General features: G+C 46.3%; 1 protein-coding gene across 1 annotated transcript in view; it reads right to left on the bottom strand.

Annotated features, from left to right (window-relative positions):
* The window catches only part of LOC308355045 (contactin-associated protein-like 3), a gene marked incomplete at both ends in the record, with an annotated part of 149,601 nt that overhangs the window by 99,257 nt on the left and 26,176 nt on the right, over positions 1–24,168 (bottom strand). The window contains 2 exons of the mRNA XM_080822949.1: positions 6,966–7,159; positions 17,342–17,452. Of these exons, the coding sequence (XP_080679075.1) occupies positions 6,966–7,159; positions 17,342–17,452 (305 nt within the window). The remainder of the gene's footprint in view (positions 1–6,965; positions 7,160–17,341; positions 17,453–24,168) is intronic.

Here is a 24,168-nt window from a genome sequence, read left to right as displayed (position 1 = left end):
CTGGGGTCATGACCTGAGTTGAAGGAGGACGCTTAACCAACTGAGCCACCCAGGCGTCCCTATCTTTACCCATTTTTATTTATTTTTTATTTTTTAAAGATTTTATTTATTTATTTGAGAGAGAAAGAGAATGCACACAAGCAGGAGGGAGGGCAGAGGGAGAGGCAGGCTCCTTATTGAGCAGGAGCCTGACGCGGGACTAGATCCCAGGACCCTGAGATCATGACACGAGCTGAAGGCAGATGCTTCATGACTGAGCCACCCAGGCGTCCCTTTTTACCCATTTTTAAATGATTTTTTAAATCACACCCATTTATTTATAAGAATGTTTTATAAGTGAAGAAAACTTGCTCTTTGTCATATATATTTAAATTTCCCCCAATTTATGTTTGGTGTCTTCTTACAGCAATTTTTTCCCCACATCATTTTTAAATTAACCTGATTTATCAATTTTTTTTTTCGTAGCATCTGGGTGTCCCATTTTCCTTAGCATGCTCTTTCCAATAAGCCATACAAAACATTTTCTAATTTCATCTAGCCCTTTCTCTGTGGCTGATTTATTTTAAATTGTATCTATTTAAGGTATAAAATAGGGATCCAGGGCGCCTGGGTGGCTCAGTGGGTTAAGCCGCTGCCTTCGGCTCAGGTCATGATCTCAGGGTCCTGGGATCGAGTCCCGCATCGGGCTCTCTGCTCGGCAGGGAGCCTGCTTCCCTCTCTCTCCGCCTGCCTCTCTGTCTACTTGTGATCTCTGTCTGTCAAATAAATAAATAAAATCTTTAAAAAAAAAAAAAATAGGGATCCAACTTTATTTTTTTTTCCAGGTTGTCCCAGTATCATTTATTGAATAATCCATTTTCCGTCACTAATTTGAAATGCCACATTTATTTTTTGCTAATTCTGTAAATATATTTATTAACGAACCCTATTATGTTTCTTCACTAATCTTTGCATTAATATGCTAATATAAACAATATTAATATTAAGTAGTTTCAAATAGCTACATTTAAGCTTCGTAAGGCATTTTATTAACTTAATAGGAATAATTCCCTTTAATACTATTCTTTTTACCAATTGCTGTGCCTACTTCTGCATGCAAACGTTTTAAAATGAAAGTTAGGAAGACCTCATTTTAGGGGCACCTGGGTGGCTCAGTGGTTAAGCGTCTGCCTTACCTGGGTAAGGCAGGTCCTGGGATCCTGGGTCCTGGGATTGAGACCTGCATCAGGCTCCTTGCTCGATGGGAAGCCTGCTCTCCCTCTCCCAATCCCCCTGCTTGTTGTGTTTCCTCTATCACTGTCTCTCTCTCTCTTTCTGTCAAATAAATAAAATAGAAAGAGAGGAAGGAAGGAAGGAAGGAAGGAAGGAAGGGAGGGAGGAAGAAAGACAGCCTTTATTTTATTTTATTTCGGGTTAGTTAAGGATGAGCATACATCATACATCATTACACTATCAAGTCTTGATACCCAAGGACAAGGATTAATCTCACTATTCTTTGATGCCCTTTAATGGTGTTTTAAGTATTTTTTGGAGCATTTCTTGCCAATTTTATTGTTTGTCATTCTATTATAAATGAAGTCCATGGTTCCTTTATCATTTAACTAATTACTTATAGGCACAAAGAGAAATTAATTTTGGAAATTACTTTCATGAGGAGATAGATCGCTGAGTTATTTTATTATTATTATTTTTTATTTCCCAGGAGATTTTCTATGATTCTCCAAGAACATACAATGATAATTTATCTTTGTTTCTAATTTTTGTGTCTCTTTTATCATTTCCCTATCTGCATGTACGTCATAACTTGAGAATGTAAGTTTAGAGGCTTAGAAAGGAGGGCTTAACACGTTCATCTTTTTTTTTTTTAAGATTTTATTTATTTATTTGACAGACGGAGATCACAAGTAGGCAGAGAGGCAGGCAGAGAGAGAGGAAGGGAAGCAGGCTCCCTGCTGAGCAGAGAGCCCGATGCAGGGCTCAATCCCAGGACCCTGGGATCATGACCCGAGCCGAAGGCAGAGACTTTAACCCACTGAGCCACCCAGGCGCCCCATCACGCCCATCTTTTAAGGTCACGTGGGATAAGTGCTTTTAAAAAGCCCTTCAAATTCTCAAAAGTAAAGGAAATCCCAGATTGATTATCTCTGACACAAGTTCTGAAATAAGACAGAAGTAGAAGTTTGAAACTTAATCTGGAGATGAACAAACAATAAGGGGAAAGACTACTTCTTACCTAAGTAAGACGACCCATTATGAAGACAAGTCACCCATAAGACCTCATGACAGAAACATGAAAAACACTGGTCTCCTTCAGATTGCCATGTTAATCCTGTTCCCTGCATAACACTGCTCAGTAAATGATACTGCAGCAACTAGGCAGCCATCTGGAAAAATCCATGAGCACAGATCCCTACCTCACACCCTAGACAGATACAAAATGGACTAAACCAGGGATCAAGAAACCTGTAGCCCAGAGACAAATGCAACCAGTGCATGTTTTTGTAAATAACGTTTTACTAGAACACAGCCACGCTCATTCACTTACACAATGCCTGTGGCTGCTTTCACACAAGGGAGGAGCTACAACAGAGACTGTATGGTCTACAACACTAAAAACATTTATTATCTGTCCCTTTACAGAACAGGCTAGCAGACCCCTGGAACACACCAGCAGTCCTCTCAGTGTGAGAAATCTGAATGTATTTAGAGGACCTCCAGCTTCTCAACTGATGCCTCGACAGTACTGGCTGGAAATTTGAGGATTGCTAATCAGAAATTCTCACCATCCCAGAGTTTTAGGACCAGCGACACTAACATTTTTTTAAATACTAAAAACCTGTCATCCTCTTTTGCAAAATACTATTATTTATTTCCTTGTTGCCTTTGTCTATACAAATTTACAAAATGTACTCTGCATCAAAGGTGGAAAACTGTTCTAACTGCAGGTCGCTACAATTTCTACAACTTGCGGAGATACTGTACGTATACAGAATGCTTAAGTATACACTACACTTGCGCATTCTGTATATTTACGGTATCTGCAAGTTGTAGAAAAGTGTAGAGTTGATGGTCCCTCCATCTGAGACCAAATGTTGGTACATCATCCTCTGAAGCTCCACTGCCCGAGTAGCAAGGCGTTGGGAAGAATCCCCAGGAGACTCTGCTGGAGATTCCCTGAGCTTCCCTGCCTTCCACCTCCCTGAGACTCAGCTCAACAAAGTTTCCTTTCAATGACTGGGCTACTGCAGAAACTTTTCTGTAAGAACTTAATTTTTCCATTGTTCACTTTTCCTGCTTAACAAAAAAGGATTTTTTTTAATTTTTATTTTTGTGCTCTTTCAAGGAATTGAAAAAAATCCTTTTAATGAAGTAGTTACAAAGGATAGACAGACAAACAAGCCAGAGACCCTGACTCCAGAGCCGATGTGAAATAGTCATGAGATGAATGAGTGGAGTGAAAGAGAGTAGTGAGCGAGACATGAGAGAGTGGTGTGTGAGACATGAGAGAGTAGTGTGTGAGATGTGAGAGAGTAGTGAGCGAGAATGCAGGGAGTGTCCAAGCAATTTCAGTACAGAGTGAAGGTTTTCAGGTTGGGGAAGATCGTCATTGACAGAGAAGGAAGGAAGGTAGGAAGGGAGGGAGGGAGGGAAGAAGGGAGGGAGAAGGACAGTTTTCCAGGACGGAATCCAGCATTTATCTGCTGTTACTGAGACCTGCAGTTAAGGGCACATGGGAGACCACCTTAGGCTCAATAGGTATCATCCTTGTACAATTTTGTGGGGAAGAAGTGTTAAACTTCTCACTCTCATATTTGGCACCAAAAGCCTCCCACTGCATAAGCCACATCCCATGGGTGGCTAAGGTTTCCATATCATTAACTACACATCTGGTTGAGGCCTATTTGAGAACAGCAACTTTCCCTTAATGCAACCCAACAGCCCTTTATCGAGAAACCATAATAGGCCTGGGCCTCCCTGGAGATCAGTCCCTGACCTAATGGCCCTCAAAGCCCAAGAAGGGAAGAAACGTATAAAATCCAATCGCCATCCACAACAGTTAAGCACCATCCACACAGAAGGGTAGAGGGGGCTGCCATGGTGATTGATACACTGTAGGTGAGCAGCAGGACAGTTAAGCAGGAGATATCCTTGTCCTCACAAGGCTGAGTACACGGAAGTGACCGATAATGGAATTGTCAAGTGCTGCTCTCATTCTGCTATAAACCGACTGGTCTCAGAACTGCACTTGGACCTGGTGAGTCTGGCATTGGCCCAGACCCCAGTCTGACCTTGCAGACCCTGCACACCCTTTCTGCAACTGCCTACGCGAGGTGGGGCTTGGTTCGGTCGGGTCATCAACTCTCAAATTAGTGGCAGTGAAGCACACATTAAAAACCAGCACCTGAAGAACGGGACAGGCGTCCGGGAAGGTACGTGCTTTTGGGTTAAGAGCAGGCCCTCTGTGTGAGAGGGGCCAGAGAGCAGCCAAATCCACCCCAATTGTCTTCAAGAGACTGTGGGTAGAATCTTAATTATCAGCTCATGGGACTTACTGTGGCCAGAGCCGGCTATGTTTGCAGTCTGGGGCGGAGACAGCACCACTTGCGCCGTGCGGATGGCTGAAGGACGTGCCAGGAGGAGCGCCTTTCCTAGAGGAGACCAAAGTGCAGAAGGGATTCCTGCCCTGGAGAGCTTCAAGAAGCCCTGAGCCGAGACAAGGGCCTCAAAGGGGGCAGAGCAAGGAGCTCAGGAGAATCGTCCTACCTCAAGGGAAGGTAGATTCCAACCCTGCACTCATCCAGCAAACATTCACCAAGGTGGGTCTCTGTGAGCGAGCTCCCCGGGTGTGGGAGGAAGGCCACCACAGCAGTCTTGACCATGCGACGGCCAGTGGGACCGAGGAGTCCAAGCATCTGTCCTCACCTGTGTGGTCTAGGGTCCGTAACACCACTATCCTTGGCCCTTACTCCCCTGGGCTCCTTGAAACAAGGTGCCACATGGTGAGGCTTGGGCTTGGGTCCCCCCAAAACCACATAACTAAAAAACAGGAATGGTCACAATGTCGCATCCGTGTATTGGGGTGGGATGGGGGTAAAAATATGAACCTTGGTTAATACAACCAAGAATAAGCATGCATTAGCCATCCATTACCTGATTTCGAAAAACAAGATTTAATTTGGAACAAAAGCTCTCTATATAGGTAAATGCTTCCTTAACTTTTAACTGTTATTCATTCTTAATTAATGTTGGTCTTAACCCTGGTTTGGACCTGGCATTCCTAGAATTAGCTCAATGTCCAGATGTACTTCCGATTACACACTTGGCAACTGCTTGTTTGGGGTATCAAAGTCAGCTGGTCCCCTATACACAAATTCTTGCCTATTTTGTTCTTTTATCCAGCGTTAGACAACTGGCTAGTTCTTCCTGATTCAATTTAAATCAACATCTATTGATGAACTAGAAAGACGTCCAGAGATAAAAAATTAAATAGGCCATAACCTATGAAGTTATACTAAGTAAAAGAGTTCTAAGGGAGTTCAAATGAGGCCAATTTGTTACCCAACTAGTATTATAATTTTGTTGCTTGTTAGAGTTACAGATATGCAACAAGCTACCACCTAATAAGTAACGGCTTTTTCGCTGACACTTCCCCTCTTACCATGACAATAGAATTTTTAAGACTTAACTAAATATCCTTACCTAAATTAAATGGAACCTAAACTGTATATTTTTTATTGTGAGTAAATTGTCCTAATATAAAATTCACCATTTCGGCCACTTGTAATCATGCCATTGTGTAACACTAACAATCACACGGCTGGGCAACCGTCACCGTCATGCATCCCCAGAACTTTCTCATCTTCTAAACTGACACTGTCCCCATTAAACAGTAATTCTCCATTCCTCCCTTCCCCTAGCCCGTGACAACCATCTAAAGTGTATTTTTTTAAAGAGTTATTTATTCATGAGACAGAGTGTGTGGGAACAAGGAAGAGGGGAGAGCAGTAGGAGAGGGAGAGAGAGAATCTCAAGCAGACGCCCCGCAGAGCACGGAGCCAACAGAGAGCTCGATCCCAGGACCCTGAGATCACAACCTGAGCCAAAATCAACAGTCAGAAGCTCAACCAACTGAGCCACCCCAGCGCCCCAAGTGTATTTTTAATAATAAGAAGAAAGTAATTCCTTCTCCACCTGAGAAATCTTCTTGAGGCCACAGCCCTGCCCCTGTTGCCCCAACAGCCAACAGCAACACAGCAGACATGTACCCCCTTCTATCTTCAGAGCTCCTCCCTCAGGGCACCCTATGATCCGAAGACTCAAAACTCTGCATATCTGATAAATTCCATATGTTTTAATATTCAGAAGGTCAGGAAAATGAAATTTAATTCTTCTCAAAGAAGTGCGGGTATGGAATCAGAAGCAGAAAGCACGTCCCTGGTGTAAGAGAGTTTAAGTCATTGTGACTCCAAAGAATCCCTGAGATCTACCCCCATTAACGACAAGGGGACACACAAGTGCCCAGGTTCCTGCTGGAGCCAGACATGTGTCCCTCAACATGCTGTCTTCCAAACGGAGACTGCCCATGACGTGTGTGGCAGTGTCTGGAGACTTCAGAAATCTCACTTAACCGGAGGACTCGGAAGAACGAATTTACTTGGCTGAACAACGGACACCAACTCCCGGGCTCTGGGAGGGAAACTACACTAGGCTGCACACGACCCCACCCCTTCGATCACACACTACGTCCAGGAACAACAGGGAGACGTTTTCAGTGTTTCACTGCAGCACCAGGCTGTTTGACTTAGCGCATAGATCATACAGGGCCACATGCATCTTATATTCACTTGAAAACATGCTCAGGTACTTCGGGGGCTCCGTCTCTGTGCTCACTCTGACAGATCCGTAGCAACAGGCAGTGACTGGCACAATTCATACCGAGAGACGGCTCTCAGCAAGGAACATACCGAGACACTTTCTTCTCGCCGGTACTGCTTCCAGTTCCTCCCGCCGTCACTGAACATGAGGACGTAGCTGCTCACCCAGTCGGAGCTCCCGTACCCTCCCTGCGTGGCCACAGCTGTGACCTCCATTCTCTCTCCAAGGTCGACCTGCAGCCACTGGTATTTATCTGATACAAGTGGAGACCAGCCACCGGCCCCTTGAGAGGAAACAGAAGCAGGAGAAAATAGTAAAGGGAAAGAAATCTTTAAGACCTACATTATCCTGTGAAGAAAGAGATCATAAATAAAAGTTATGAAAATCAGAGTTCCAAATTCTAGAACATATAACCCCCCATGATCACACACACAGACACACACGTGCTCAGAACCACGGGTTAAGTAAACAGATGAATCCTACATTCCTCATGAATTGCTCTGGTTTCTCGGTCATAACCCTGACTCTCGGGTGTCCAGCACTCCCAGCAACAGGTGGCCGACCAAACACCAGGTCACCGCATCCCTGCTTGAGACTAGTGTCTCCGCCGGCCTGTATGTATGATGTGCCTTTGGACGGACCTGAAGGAAAACATGCAGACCGTGGTAGAACTAGAAAAGCTTAGTTCTGGAATCCCAGCACGAGGAAGTACCGTACTGAATGACAGGATGGGAAGGGTGGTGATGGCAAACCCGACACTCATACGCTTACAGGTTCATGCGAGAAACAGGCATTTTGTAGAACCATCTGAAACACAGAGTAGCAGGGGTGGACGTGAAGGTTTTCCTGCGCAGGGAGGGAGAGCCTGAGGGGCAGCGGGGGGCTTGAGGGAGAACACAGAGCGAGTGAATAACAAGGACATTCTAGGTTTTCGAGACAACAGGTGCAGAGCAGAAATCACGAGGCTCTGTCTTGTCCAGTGAGAAACAGATGAGACGCAGACTCAGAGGAGGCTCCCAGAGGCTGTGTTGGGACATATTTTGTTCTTCCAGGTCCAGAAACGTGGGTTTTGAAATTGGAGTTAGACGTCACATTGAAGTTTCTGGTTTTAAATGAATAAGCAATTAAAAAACTGAAAAATAAGCTTGAAACACCTTCTGGAACTGATATTTTGCCAATTATCTGTGTCCAGAAAACACGAGTCATGGAAGTCATCTGTAATATGAAAGGAGGGTTTTGGAAAACAATTTTCCCCACCTTCTGACCCCTCGCTTGAGGTTCTCATAATGAGACTTAACGCATTAAACCACGTTGACCGTCTTCCCATGAGGGGCTCTTACGGACCCCCCCCCCACTGGGTTTGCTAAGGCCTGTAGGGCTGAGTGTATGTCAGGAAGTTTGTGACATGGTCCCAGGACACCTGGGAGGGAAACGGAAGTGGGCACTTGTATCAGGATGGGGGCGTCCCCAGGGGGCGGGAACGGATATCTCTTCACTACATCCTCCCTTCACCAAGTCCCCCTTCACCATGTCCCCCCCTTCACCACATCCCCCTTCACCATGTCCCCCCTTCACCACATGCCCCTTTCACCACGCCCCCCCAACCACGTCCCCCCCACCACGTCCCCCTTCACCACGTCCCCCCTCACCTCACCCCCTCACCACATCCCCCCTTCACCATGTCCCCCCTCACCACATCCCCCTTTCACCACATCCCCCCTCCATCACATCCGCCTTCACCACGTCCCCCTTCTCCATGCCCCCCTTCACCACATCCCCCCTTCACGTCTCCCCTTCACCACGTCCCCCCTCACCTCACCCCCTCACCTCACCCCCTCACATCTCCCCTTCACCACGTCCCCCCTCACCACGTCCCCCTCCACCATGCCCCTCCTTCACCACGTCCCCCCCTCCACCACGTCCCCTCTTCACCACGTCCCCCTTCACCACTTCCCCCCCTTCACCACGTCCCCCCCGTCACCACATCCCCCCTTCACCAGGTCCCCTCCTCCACCACGTTCCGCCCTCCACCACGTCCCCCCTTCACCACGTCCCCCCTTCATCACGTCCCCCCTTCACCAGGTTCCCTCCTCCACCATGTCCCGCCCTCCACCACATCCCCCCTTCACCACGTCCCCCCTTCACCACGTCCCCCCTTCACCAAGTCCCCCCTTCACCACGTCCCCCTTCACCACGTCCCCCTTCACCACGTCCCCCTTCACCACGTCCCCCTTCACCAAGTCTCCCTTCACCACGTCCCCCCTTCACCACGTCCCCCCTTCACCAAGTCTCCCTTCACCACGTCCCCCCTTCACCACGTCCCCCTTCACCACTTCCCCCCCTTCACCACGTCCCCCCCCGTCACCACATCCCCCCTTCACCAGGTCCCCTCCTCCACCATGTCCCGCCCTCCACCACATCCCCCCTTCACCACGTCCCCCTTCACCACGTCCCCCTTCACCACGTCCCCCTTCACCACGTCCCCCTTCACCAAGTCTCCCTTCACCACGTCCCCCCTTCACCACGTCCCCCCTTCACCAAGTCTCCCTTCACCACGTCCCCCCTTCACCACGTCCCCCTTCACCACTTCCCCCCCTTCACCACGTCCCCCCCCGTCACCACATCCCCCCTTCACCAGGTCCCCTCCTCCACCATGTCCCGCCCTCCACCACATCCCCCCTTCACCATGTCCCCCCTTCACCACGTCCCCCCTTCACCAAGTCCCCCCTTCACCACGTCCCCCCTTCACCAAGTCCCCCCTTCACCACGTCCCCCTTCACCACGTCCCCCTTCACCACGTCCCCCTTCACCACCTCCCCCTTCACCAAGTCCCCCCTTCACCACGTCCCCCCTTCACCACGTCCCCCTTCACCACGTCCCCCCTTCACCACGTCCCCCCTTCACCAAGTCCCCCCTTCACCACGTCCCCCCTTCACCAAGTCCCCCCTTCACCACGTCCCCCCTTCACCACGTCCCCCTTCACCACGTCCCCCCTTCACCGCACGTGCTCAAGCACAACCTTCAGGAGAACCCAGATTCTTTCTCGTTTCTTTCTACCCAGATCTCCCAGACTGAATCTTTTTCAGGTATTCCAAATTTTCCTCTCAATGTACCGCAAGCACAATGATTTTCTTTGACCCAGAATCCAAAATGCGCTGCATTTTGGGTTATCCTATAATGCATCTTTAACTTTTTATTCTGAAATAACTTCCAATTGCCCAAAGAGCTACAAACGTGGTAGAGGGGATTCTTGTCTCCTTTGTACCAGTTTCCCCCAAAGTTACCATCCTACATCGTCATAGGGCTTCTATCAGGATGAAGGTATTTACACAGTACAGTATTAATGCAAAGACAAAAGTTATTTGGATTCCCCAGTGTCCCCACTGACCCCATTCCTCTGCACCAGGAGGCTGTTTACACACCGAGTCTCCTCTGTGTCCTCAGCCCACGCCAGTTCTGCCACCTTTCTTGCCTCTCGTGACAAGATTGGTTCTGCCGCTTTGTCCGAGGGCCCCACTCGCGGCGGATGACCGGAAGCCCTTCTGTATTCTAGCTGAGAGCCACTCACGGTCCGAGGGACATTCCTTGGCAGCCGGGCGTGATTTTTATAATTGTCACAAAAATAACCTTAAAAATTAGGTGTTGGCATTCAGCAGATCGTTTTAATGTGGAGATTCCACATTTGAAATTTCCTACAGATCACTTTCGATCTCTGAGGGACTACTGACGTCCTGTATCCAGGCTCATCCTAGTTCGCAGCAGAGTCCTGTAGAAGGTGCTGATGATACTCTTGCTGGCATGTCATCATCTTTCCCCGTGAATTTTAACCTCTCTCGAGGCCAGGAAGTATCACCAGCATGGCGTCACCCGTGCGGGGAAGCAAATCAGTAAGCAGATCATGATGCCACCAGCATGTTGCCCCGGGACCAGCCTCTCCCAAGGTGCCGCTGCCCACCTGCCAACCAGCCTCCCCCACCCACAAGTAACCGACCCTGAACATCTCCTCCTGACCTGCGGTGAGGACATGCTTCTGGCATACACAACAAGCCAACAGATGAACTTGGGGCGGCGACAGGCATGGAACGGCAGAATCCGCTATGCCAGGGGCGGTTCGCTCCAGCAGGCTAACAAGGTCCCCGTGCCCCCAGATCGCTGCTGGGGGCTGATGTGCAGGGGGAGTGTGCATCCCTTGCCCCCGCCACCTGCCTCTCTCCCCCCTCTGCCCCTTCCTGAATACAGTGTCACAATGTGTACCAAGGAAAACCTATCTGGGGGCCCCACTTGCGCAGAGCAAACTGCAGGGCCTGGAAGGTCACCCCACACAGAACATCCTTCTCCCTCCTGGGGACAGTGTGCTAGCTAGTGGGCAGTGAGGGACGCATGGCAGGAGGATGTGTGCAGCACCCAGTGTCATCCCTCCCACGGGCTGCTGGGGGCTGGATGACAGTCACCGTTACACCGGGCCGTCCCCACCATGGCTTCCAGGTCATGAGGGGGCCACAGCCGCAGTGCTGAGCTTTCCGGTGACCTTATCACTGAAGGTCTGTTGCCTGCACTTCTTCTCAGACAAAGGTAAGACGGCGAAGAAAGACAAACTTGTCACGCATGGGTGATGGGCCAAGGACCTCGCCTGGGGCCCCACGTGGGACCCCACAAGCCCCACACCCAGCAAACAGGACCGGCACGATGGTCCCTGCTCTGCCAATGAGGAAGACACAGCACTTGAGGTTCCTGTGAGGCTGTTGGATGAAAGCTTGGCCCCCTTCTACCCTCCACCCCTTGTACAGACATCTCCCTGCAGTTCCTGGGTTATTCGAGATTGTCTGCTGACCGCCAGCCAGACTGTATTTAAATCGATCTGTCGGAAGGTTTCTGTCTCTAGTTAATCCTGTGTGACTGCTTCCCCCCGCTTTGGTGGCTCTGACAGCAGCAGGGACACTTCCTCGGGGAGAGGAAAGGTTGGCTAGGAAACTCTCAGCGGGGCCTGAATTGCTCTGTCTGCTAATGGCAATGACCGTGACCACAGCCCCTGGTGCTCACGGAACACGTGCTCGTGTGAACCGTTGGCTTCACGCAGAGAAGAACATGACCCCCGGGGTGAAGAACCAAACCTCACGCTTTCTTCAAGCCTCAGCAAGCACGAGAGCGGCCGTAAGAGACTGTAGGAGACTCTTCGCTCCAGGAAACCGGGGTGGCTGGAGGGGAAGTGGGCGGGGGTGGGGTAGCGGGGCAATGGGCCCAAAGGGGGTCACGCGATGTGACGAGCCCTCGGTGTCATTCGCAATGACGAATGACTAACACTGTACTACGTGTTAACTAACTTGAATTTGGAGGGAGAAATGGCACCCACAGAGCAGAAGTCAAGCGGGTTAGTTGGACGTGAACAGACCTACCCATCTTCGGAGTGTCTATGCCGAGCACATAAGTGGCTCTGCTACAATTGTTGCCAAGGGGAGTGTCCCCTCGCAGTCAATACTCCGTTGTCTGGGAGGGGATCCCATCCAGCAATGGTGTTCTTTCCTCGTTCAGAGTTCCAGGCAGGGCCCAGCAGGAGCGGGAAGGGCAGGAGAGAAGCAAGAGCCCATCGCTGCCTGCCCCAGGAAGGTGACAGGTGTCCCCAGGAAGGTGACAGGCGTCCCCAGGAAGGTGACAGGCGTCCCCAGGAAGGTCATGGGCATCCCCAGGAAAGAGGGGCCAGCAGGCAGACAGGCTCTGGCGATGGTGTCGAGGTCCCCCTGACCTCCCCACTCAGGGGTCCTAGGGCTGGATGCACTGAAGCCTGGGTCAGACGCTGCTGTTACTGAGGGCATGAAGGCATTTGCTGCAACTCTGGTTCCTCAAGAGGCAGCACCAGCTGTGTCCAGGTAGCCTTCCGGAGATCAGGACGGAGTAGGCCCAGAAACCCTGCCTCGGGGCCCTCAACTCCCCTGCCTGTGTGCTTCCTGCACTGCGTTAGGAGCCTCAGCCGGGAGAACAGGAGATTTCCCACGAAGGGCACCCAGAGCGGAACCGTCACCACAGCTGCCTCAGTGTGAGCCGGGTTCCTACACGCAATGCAAAGACGCCCGAAATGGCTTGGTAAACAGACCCTTCGGAAGGCAAATGAAAATACGTGCTCGGTGCACACCTGTCACCCTGAGTTTTCTTTAAGTGCCAGTGATCTTGAGGAAGAGAAAGCGCCCCACAGGCACTCACGTGTGACCTCCCCAGGGACGGATTTCCACGCCCTTAAGCACCAAGCGTTCTGACTGCAGCTCTGTCTGCATGAAACAGACAAAAATGGGTCAGTCCCGTGTGTTTTGTTCTGCTGTCCTCACACAGACTCCTGAACGTGTCGTGGAGACCCCCTGAGATCTGACCGGAGGCTCTCAGCTCCGACTCGTTGGAAGTTCTGCCCCGGCAAAACATGAGACGGTCCTGCCGATTTCCCACTGTGGAAACAGAGCAAGAATTGCGCAGCAAGCCTGTCACGACCCGAACAGGTCGTAAATCCTTCGTTTATGACCGAATAAAATGTGTGACTGAGCTCATTCAGGTCCTGTGAAATCTCTGTTTACAAGGAGTGCGGCTCTGGGACGTGTCCTAATCCTAGGAGGGCATCCTCTCAGCGGCCCCCCGACTCACGCAGAACAGACGGGATATCAGATCAGCCCCGAGGCCATCGGAACAGGGGCACCTCCCTCTGCTGTGGGCAGACTCGTGGGGAGTTCAGGGCCCAGAAGGGCAGGAGGCCAGGCCAGCCCACTGCTCCCCACAGGAGCCAAGCTGCACGCTCTCAAGGCAATGTCTCCTTTTTAAAAACTCCAACATGGTGGAGGATCGTGTCAGGAAATGCAGGGGAAGCTGCTCAGAAAACAAAACCATGACAACTAAATTAGCCACCCGTTTGTGACTGCTCAGTCAGCCAAACGCCTCTGGGGAAAAAGAAAGAAAATTCCATTGATGCTAAAACTCTCGTTCTCTTGAAGGACGCTGTATGGCTTAATTCCTAGCCGTTCGTAAGCACGCCGTGAGAGCCTCCGACGACGAGTCGTGGACCGATTACCTGCTGCAGGAAACAGAGTGTCGTAATGAATGCAAAAATGGGGAGGCCTGAGCATCACGTCACGTGAGGAGCAACACGGTGGGGGCGGGGGGGGCATTCAAAGGACGGCATGTGAATGTGTCGGAGCAAAGCCCACTCCCCGGATTTCCTCAGAGGGATGCAGCCACGGGACAACAGTCGGGCTGCAAGGATGACAGGAAAGAGAACGGGGGGCCCTGGGATCATCATCCCCCCACCAGCCCCTAGTCCAGGCAGGCCTCCCTTCACGTTCACGGCAGCAGAGCAGCTGACCACGGGGGGCCTGGAGAGGACCCAGCAGCCCTTGTCCCTGGTTATGGTCCTCCTGAGTCACAGGTTAAAGGAGCAGTTCAGGACTCCTGTGTCAATTTCAATATGGTGCCTGTGACCCGTCAGGGATCCCAGGTGCCGCGGGAAGGATTGCTAACTGGACCCCACAACCTTGACAGACATGAAGGCCACCTTAGCTGGCGAATCCTGAGGCAAGGGCCCTGGGAAGAAAAATAGGAAATTCCTAGAAGGGGCAATGCGGATGAACATGGCTGGATGGAAAATCAATGTAAAGATAAAGTGTTTATGCCTTTTCTTAGGGAAGTGATCTGAATCACAGCCTTTCTTCTTAAGCAAATTCTCAGGTGTTGATCTCCATTCAAGTCATGATCTGGAGGGTGTGAGATCGAGCCCCGTGTCAGGCTTCATGCTTAGCACAGAATCTGTTAGTCTCTCTCCCTCTGCTCCTCGCCTCGCTCACATTATCTGTCTCTCTAAAATAAGTAAATAAAATCTTTAAGAATAATAAAAATAAAGAAAATTTATGTACTGACTGTTGTCTTACTACCTTATACATCAGGTAGATGCAGTGATCAGCTACATACAAAATCCCTGGCAGGAGCCATGAGGGTTCAGATAGTTCTACTTTTCCGTAAGAATATTGAAAGCTCAAAGACTGCTGGGCAAAATAGGGAGGTAAGACAGACACTTTCTTTACAACCTCCAGGTACCATAATATAGACCAAGGACACTTTAATCATATAATCAAGTTGTCTAACACGGCTTCCATCACCAGATCTTGCACCAAATTTTCAAAAAACTACAAGTACTATAAAGGAAGAATCATCGTCATCATTATTATAATCCTCCATATTTTATACAATCCACATTTTACATCATAATATCCTAAACTGAAGTGAACTAATCTGTTCTCCAGCATTTACAAAGTCAAAAGAAATTCCAGGAAAGAATCTGAGGTGTTGGCTTTAATTTTTTTTAAGATTTTATTTACTTATTTATTTGAGAGAAAAAGAAAGACAGAGAGAACACAAACGGAGTGAGGGGCAGAAGGAGAAGCAGGCTCTCCTATGAGCAGGGAGCCTGGTGCAGTGCTCAATCCAGGGACCCCAGGATCATGCGCCCAGCCAAAGGCAGAGGCCCAACCGAGCCACCCAGATACCTCTGGGATGCTGGCTTTCAACAGAAAATATGCATAGAAAATCCTTCCAAAGGAACATTGACAAACCGTGCTGTCTGAATCCTGCCTTAGGAATGGGTATGAAATCAGATGGTAAAATGAAGGAATATTTAATGAAATATGTATTGTGTATAATCAGAGTAGCAACAGCCACAAGAAAGAACCTCATCAGTTGATTGCCACACTCTTAAAAATTTAATTTAAATCTGCAAAGAGTGATCTGCCTATAGTAAATACATTTGATACTTACAATTTTATAATGGCTGCTTATGATAGTCTAAGTTATTAATTTTTTAATTAAGTATAATGGAAATAAATTCATCTTAAACACTGGGATTTTCCCTTCTGATGCTTATAAAATTCCCAGTGCCACCACACTGACAGGGCCAGAGGCCTGAATCATAAAGATATTCTGTATATGCAAATCAGAAACACGATACACAGGCCCCCTGGGATCCTTTAAACTAATTAAGGATGATGCTTATTTGGTTTTTACAGTCTTTGGGCAACCATTGGAAAGTTTAGATGTTAAGCTGGTATTAGAGGAACCACCAGACCAAAAATAGTAAATTTGATCATTTAATTATTAATTGAAAACTGGCTTCAATGAGAGGAGGCTATTTTCACCAGAGGACTGAAAGTCATCATGACTGATGCTTCATAACTATCTGAAGGAGAAAATATCTGGCCAGAAATGTTTCTTCATAGTAAAAGGTCATGAAGGTGGTCCTCAGCGGTGTGATCTCTCCACCCCGAAACTCACCAAAATCCTCCACTGTGTCCTTGCGGGGCCCCATCAGTCTATTTGATCTCTTGTGGGGTTCCTGCGCTTGACTTTTGAGGACACAATAAAATTCAAGCTATACTTAAACTGTGATCTTAGAAATACCGAATAAAGGGAGGCAAATGCTCCGTTCCATCATAATAATCTTCAGAATTTACATTTACGTGGGACACAGTCAATTTTTTTTGGGGGGGGGGGACACGGTCAATTTAAAATGTTACTTTCTGGATGGATCATTCACCAATAAAGTTAATCTATCCCTTTCCAAGGTAGTAAAACATTTGCGTTTTCAGTGCATGTATTACTCACTCAGTCTGCTGAACTATTATTTGTGCAAAAGTGAAAGCAACTTTGTCCATGACAGTCAAGGAGCAAGAATGAATGAACGAACACCACCCCCCCCCCAAGGAAGGAGGCCTTTTGCTCCCTTCCCACAGGTACGATCAGAACCTATTTTCAACAGGAGGCTTTGCCCCGGCTCCTCGCAGGCCAGGTCCTGGGATGGGGCTGTTTCCCCATCACTACTCCGTGGCAGCTTCCCATCTCACTGGTGCCAGCCAGTGGCTTGCTGGGTGTTCCCAGTGCCCGTGACATTGGCTCATTCATTTGTTGATGGGTTTTTTTAAGACTTTGATTATTTGAGAGAGAGAGAGAGAGAGAGTGAGAGAGATAGAAGAAAGAACAGGAGCTGGGAGGAGAGGGAGAAGCAGGCTCCCCACCGAGCAGGGAGCCAGATGTGGGGCTCGATTCCAGGACCCCGAATCACTGAGCCACCCAGGAGCCCCGTGTTTGTCATTTTAGTTACCCACAATAAGCACACTTGAAAGTCACCCATCCGTGGGGCGCTCTGAAACTAAAAAAGGATGGAAATAATCTGGAGCCTCCAGTAATTCCCTTCTGATTCGGATCTCATTTATGACCACTTGCCGACCATCAGCAGGGACGGGAAATGTCAGAACCAACAGAAAAGAAGAACGCTACAGACGCAGGAAGCTAGAAATGATACATCACTGAACCTGCTTCTTCACTTCCACCCAACTGCAATATAATTCCCCTTCGAGCCGCAAGAATGAATATTAAGTAAGAATGGTCGTTATTCTCTCTGAGAAAGACTCGTGATGGGCTAACAGCAAGAGAGCATCAGACTCACCATCTCTGCGATTAAGACTTGCAAACCCCGGGCCGTGTCTGCTGGACAACTGTGACGAGCAGCTGAAGGACTCTCGTGGCAACGTGGACGCCAGCGGGACATCACAGCGATCTGAGGAAAACCCCAAATTCAGATTAACCCACTGTTCCAGGCATTCCCGACTTCTTCCTTCCCTCCCTTCCTGCTTCCTTCTTCCTCTCCCTCCTCTCTTCCCTCCTTTCCTTGCTTTTAGTTAACAGGCCAAGAAAATGCTAAAACCTATGGCAAACATCAGTCTTGATCGGAAGTGTGTTAGTAGGTGGTAAACAAAATAAAACCCCTGATTGGTAGCATTTGCCATCTTCGGTGGTGTACATACTCCCATTGTGGGCAATTCCTAGCTGTCAGTGTGATGTCACGAACCATTGCAAGGGTAAGAGGGTCACACATGTCACTTCATTATACAGTGTTTCCACCGTGCACATTAAGAGATTAAAATAAACTCAAGAGCGTAGACAAGAGTGAGATGCCAAGACAGAGAGTAGTACATGGTGAGTTTGGAGAATTTACCTTTGTTTTTAACATGATTTACTTAACTGTAACTTTATACAACTTAATCTTTAATAATGACTGTGTTTTAACAACTGGCTTACAAAACTCATGAAAAGTGAATAAATGGCTCTTGCTGGCTGCTAAAAGTTGGTTCCAGCCCACTGCCCCTCAGTGGAGAACTGTTAGAAGAATTTCCTTTAAAATTAGGAAGAAGACTTTAATAGGCATCACAGTTTCTGCTGAAAGCCACTCTCAAAGTCCTATCAGTACATAAGAGAACATTTCAGAGTTAAAAGCAGAGAATTAGGAAAGAAAAAAAAATGTCATCACTTCCAGATGATACGACTGCAGAGGCAGAAAGTCCAAAAGTCAGTAAGTGACTGGTTTAATAGCTCAACATCCCCAAACCGATTTCATCTTAAACTCTAGCTGGGGTCCAAAGATAACTAGAATAGCAAATAATAACAAAATACACGAAGTATCTAAGAATGTATCTTACAAAGTTGTGCAGAACATTTATGGGGATTTTTTTATAATTAAATTTTTTTTAATAATTAAAAACTGTACTGAATGACATTAAAGAAAAACTGAGTAAAATACAGACTCCCGCAATCACAGACAGGAAGACGGCATTTTTAAATGCTCAGTCATCCCCAGTTTGAGCTAAAGACTCATTAGAAGTCCAATCAAAGGCCCAAGAGGGTTTTTCATAGAAACTGAATTGGGGAACCATGACTCAGCAGTTCATAACACGGGGTACAGATATGATTTAAGGAGCCTGTGAAGACAGAGAAAAACTACATCTTTATTTCCATTAAACCTCCAGCTAGAATTCAGCATTTACTTTGATCATGAGCATAGACAAACCACAGCATCTTCAGTAGTGCCCATGCTTTTTTGTTTGTTTGTTACCACCATAAGTTACAGACCGTCCTATAGCAATCATTGTCACAATATCTAGAAGTATCATTTATGTTCCTCCTTACTTCCAAATAATCGTATTTGACTCAGCACTAGATTTTGTTATTTAATGAGCTAATAACAAAGGAGACATTATATTACAATTTCTGATTTATTGATATCAGCCCTTCACTGTAACTGGATATATATATATATATATATATATATATATATATAAAAATACACACACACACACACACACACACACACACATATATATATATATATATATATATTTTAATGCATTTATAACCAAAGAGGTCTGTGGCACAGGAAGGCCTAGGAAGCCCCCATGATGGGTGTGTGCACAGGCACCGCAAAGTGTTGGCCTATTACTGGGGTATGGTTAGTACTTCAGAAAATTCCAGAAGAGGGGTGTTATCTACAGGTCATGGTCAATGGAGCTAACTCGAGTATTAGCCTAGAAGTCTCTCAGGGTCTAGCACATTGAGCAGAACAGGCCCGCATTAGTCTCCCTGTACACAGGGGGTCCCGGGGACCTCAACAGCACCTTGAAATCACACAGCAGATTGACGGCAAGAGAGGGCTATTCCCACTAATTGTGTGTCTAGGGAAGCCTGCTCTCTTCCCAGCCCTGGCCCCACACGGTTTCCTTTAGGGTTCTGTCCTGATGCTAGTCCCCTCTGCTCACACTGTTGTCATCTCACCACTGAAGCTAACATAGATTTTGCCACTGGACTTGGGTGGGACTGGCATTCACCAGCCTTGCCGACTCTTGGGTGTCACTCACTCTTCTCTAAGCCTCGGTTCTCTCCTCAGTTCGATGGGGAATCACACGACTGGACAGTGATGATATCACACAATTATGCAATGCAGAGCCAACCCCCACAACTGTAGAGTGGCCCATTACACAACGATAATGGAACTCACACAGCAACATGGCAGGGAGTACAATGGGGACTCACGCACTGAGAGGACTGCTGAGGGTTGAAAGTATTTGCTTTTATTATTCTCACTCTGCTAAGACAAGTCAACACTTATTAAGTTCTTTCAAAAGATGCTATAAGGACACGTTCCCCATAGAGAGATGTAAAAGGTAGTGTTCAACATTCCAAACCATATTGTCATTTTTTAATTCTTTCTTCAAAGAAGGCATATGAAGCTTAGTCTTTTAAAAGAAAAAAAAAGAAGAAGTAATAGCGTTTGTGCTGTAATCTTTCTTTGGAAGAACAGTTTATAAAATTTATTTTTAAATGACTTTTTTTTTTATAACCCTAACTTAGAGGCTTCAAAACCAGTGTTCCAATTTACTCCAACATAGTAGAAGTTGAGGACTTGTGTGGTCAAAAACAAGGTGGTCACATCCTTATAAGGTACCTGGAGAGGAGAGGTCCAGGATTTGGACAGTGTTTCCCAGGCATTCAGAGTGTTTCTAGCTGAATTTAATCCATGTAAGGTGAAGCCTCCAGAGCCATCCCAAACGTCCATTACCTACTGTTTTCAACCTGAAATGTTTAGGTTTTCTACTATGATTCCTGAAGCAAAAATTGTCAAGACCCAGTTTAATTTTCTTTTTTCTTCACATCATTATAAAACATGTGAATCCCATTAAATGAGTATCATTCTCATGAATAATCTGATAAATATTATTTCTATCAAAAAAAAAGATGATTCCTGAAATGTTTCAAAGGTACAAGAATTATGGGGCGCCTGGGTGGCTCAGTGGGTTAAAGCCTCTGCCTTTGGCTCGGGTCATGTTCCCAGGGTCCTGGGATCGAGCCCCAAGTCAGGCTCCCTGCTCAGTGGTGAGCCTGCTTCCCCCTCCTCCCGCTTGTCTCTCTGCCTGATTATGATCTCTGTCTGTCAAACAAATAAATAAAATCTTTTAAAAAACAAACAAAGGTACAAGAATTATTCACAAAGTGTGGATTTTGACAAGTGAGATGGCAAAACAATTTTAAACAACTACTGTTTATCACTTAGAGGGGAAAGCAAGTTGAGTATAAATAATAAGCTTATGAGAATTAACATATGAAAATAGGGAATATTGCAGTTAAGTAAGCTAAAGCAATTTTATTTCCCTTCATAATAACCACCCATATTAATGAGAGTGAGTCCATGGAATAATCTTAATTTTGAGACGCACTCGTCCTCCAGTGGTTCAAATGTACTCCAAGTGAGGTTATCAGAGGGGCTTAAGAATGCTAAAGGAAAAGTGATGGTCCATTGTCATGGGTTTTAGAGAAAAAACAAGCACACCACAATTGTTCATGATTTATGTATGACTCAGATCAGAGTGCCAGAGACATCCTTATGTGCATTCTGATATAATAAATCCATATTTATGAAATACTCAGACCTTGTCTCACTAGGCACACCTATTACAATGCCATTTTAATCAAAAGCCTATTGTATGTCTTACCAGCAGAACAGCCTTAGACTGAGATTATAAAACAATATTCCAGCTTCTGTTTTTTAAAATCACATACATTTTTTCAAGGTGAAATCTTAGAAATTTGGAACTTCCCACAACTGGAGCAAATAGAGCTGGCTTCGTCCTCCCACTCTAGGTGAGCTGATCTGGGGGTTTTCTAGGCTCTTGATCTCCTTCTAAAACTACTTAAATCTACCCTTCCCCACAGACAGAAGAGAAGCCCAGACAGACTCTGTCGGTTAGCCACAGCCTGTCCTTAATACATTTGTTCTGGTTTCTTTGACACTTCAAATTCAGTTTGTACTCAATTATGTGTAAGTGGTATCTTTTCAGGATGCCTTATCTTCTGGATGAGATTAAAAATTCCTCAACACAGAAAATTCATGTTTGTTTGTTTGTTGCTTGTTTTTCATCCTTTAGCATATCACAATGGACTCCAGTCCCTGGAATGGAACAGAAAGTATGACCTAAATTCCCCTCCACTTCCAGCCCTACTTTCTCCTCCCAGGTGGGCAGCTGGAATCAAGGTCCAGACCCACACAGAGGTGCCCCTTGGCCACTGGACCGGCAAGGACATCTGGACTCAGAAGAGCCTGAAGATACCTGGGAATCTCTCTCCATCAGGAGGAATGAGGCCCGGAGCTAGGCTGCTGCTCCAATATTCCCCAATCCCTGGTGGCCCATGAAGGCCACTGAGAAATTTGTGAACATCTGGAGCCCCCACGCCTCCCCTCCCAAGGTGTGTGCTTATAGAGTCCCAATCCGTACAGGTTCCGATCCATGCTGTCAGCACTTTGGACGGCGGTACTGACCTTGGCCAGGGTTCAGAGGCACTGGCTGGTCTCCAACCCTCAGGTATACACATCTGTGCATGTGTGTGTGATGGTAATGTCTCCCTAGAAGCAACAGGACATTCTGTAAGCATCGCATACAGGATGCTCTAGGGGCCCACGCCTAATTTTCCAAGCCCATCTCAGCCACCCCCACCCTCACTTGCCCCTGAAAATGTGTGCTGCTGTGTGCTCAGACCAGCTACTACCCATTGTGGGACTACACTTGGCACCAACTGGGCATCCCATGAGTTTGAACAACTGCGAGTCTGAGTTGCTTAGTTTCATGATCCTTAAAGCCCAAACTGTTAGGAGCTCAGCTGAAGGAAAGCAGAGGTGATTTCAGATTTCTTGTCTGTTCCAATAAGTTGTGCATGCCAATAATAGAATACAGTCATATCTCTGTGAGAACCAAGTCAGAAAGGGCAAATTACACCACGTTCCTGGCTAATTTATTTATCTCACCCATGCAGAGAGTGCTTGCCTACCCATTAGCACAGTCCGAAGTTAAGCACTCTTGTTTTTATTTCTAGGCTGGCTTTCCTATCACAACCTATATTGTGAATTATTTCAAAGGTTGGGTTTATGTTCACTGCATTAAATGAGAGCTATTTAATGATTAGCTCTAGATCCAGATGTTGCCTGTAAAATTATTCCTCGGCATAGAAGGTTTCACTTTTTTTTGTAAGTCAAACAGTAACAGTAACAGGTAAATTAATTTACCATTAATTTTAGTGGGGTGATATAGCAAATTAATACTCATTAATTGCAACTATTATTAAGTATGAATTTGAAATAATTATTGTTCTTATAATTAAATAATACCTCATGTTCCCTCCAGCTGAGTGAACTCATACTGGTAGTGTTTCCTTTTTTAGATCAAAGCGTTTGTAAAATGTCTTACGTATTTTTGAGAAAATTCTAAACTACAAAATAATATATTCCAAATGCTGAATCCAAATGGTAGAGAAGATGTAACCGGGCAAATATTTGTCAATAAAAAGAACTTCCTGACTAATGATCTGGCTTTGATCTTCCAGAAAATCTGCAACTCAAAAGCCCAAAATCACATTTGAAAAAGTCTTCTTGTTAGAGTACCTATAAATAAAATTGAAAACAGGAAATCAATAGACAAAATCAATCAAATCAAAATCATTTACCGACCTTTGAAAAGGTCAGTAAAAGATTCTTGCCAGGCTAGCTTAAAAGGAGAGGGGGAGAGAGAGAGAGAGAGAGAGTTAGTTCACAAATTACTAATAATAGAAATCAAAGAAAGAACATCACTACAGATCCCACAGACATTAAATGGGTCATAAAGAAATAATATGGACAACTCTACACCTACAAACTTGATAATCTAATTATCAAATATGGACTAATCCTCAAAAGAAACAATCTGCCAAATTCACACAAGAAGGAAGACAATCTGTAGAGGCCTTTATCTATTAAAGAATCTGAATCTATAATTAATAACTTTCCAAAACAGAAAGCACCATGTCCAGGTGGCTTCAGTGATAAATTCTACCAAATATTTAAGGAACAAATATTACCAATTCCCTACAAACACTTTCAGAAGCCAGGAGCAGAGGGAATAATTTTCAATGTGTTTTATGACAACTGAATTACCCTAATACTAAAAGCAGTCATAGATATTACAAGAAACCATAGACCAACATCTCTCATACACATAGAAGCAAAGTCCTCAACAAAGTATTAGCAAATTGAATCCCACAATGTACAAAGAGAGCAGGTGTAATTCATCCTAGGTATGCAAGGCCGCTTCAACATTCAAAAAGCAATTAATGTAATCGCCCACATCAACAAGCTGAAGAAGAAAACCATACAATCATATAAAGGGATGCAGAAGAAAGTATTTGACAAAATGCAACACCTGTTTGTTGTAAACACTCTTAAGGAACAGAGAGGACCTTTCTCATCTTGAAAAAGAATATCTGCCCAAAACCTAAAGTTTAATCATACCTAAAGGTAGGAAACTTGAAGCTTTCTGACTGAGATCAGGAGCAAGACAAGGTTGTTCCCTCTCCCCCTTCCTTTTCAATATCCGACTAGATGTCTTAATTAGTGCAATTAGACAGGAAGAGGAAATAAAA

This window comes from Martes martes, assembly GCF_963455335.1.
Source record: "Martes martes genome assembly, chromosome: 14".
NCBI lineage: Eukaryota > Metazoa > Chordata > Mammalia > Carnivora > Mustelidae > Martes > Martes martes.
This window is presented reverse-complemented; position numbering and strand designations above follow the sequence as displayed.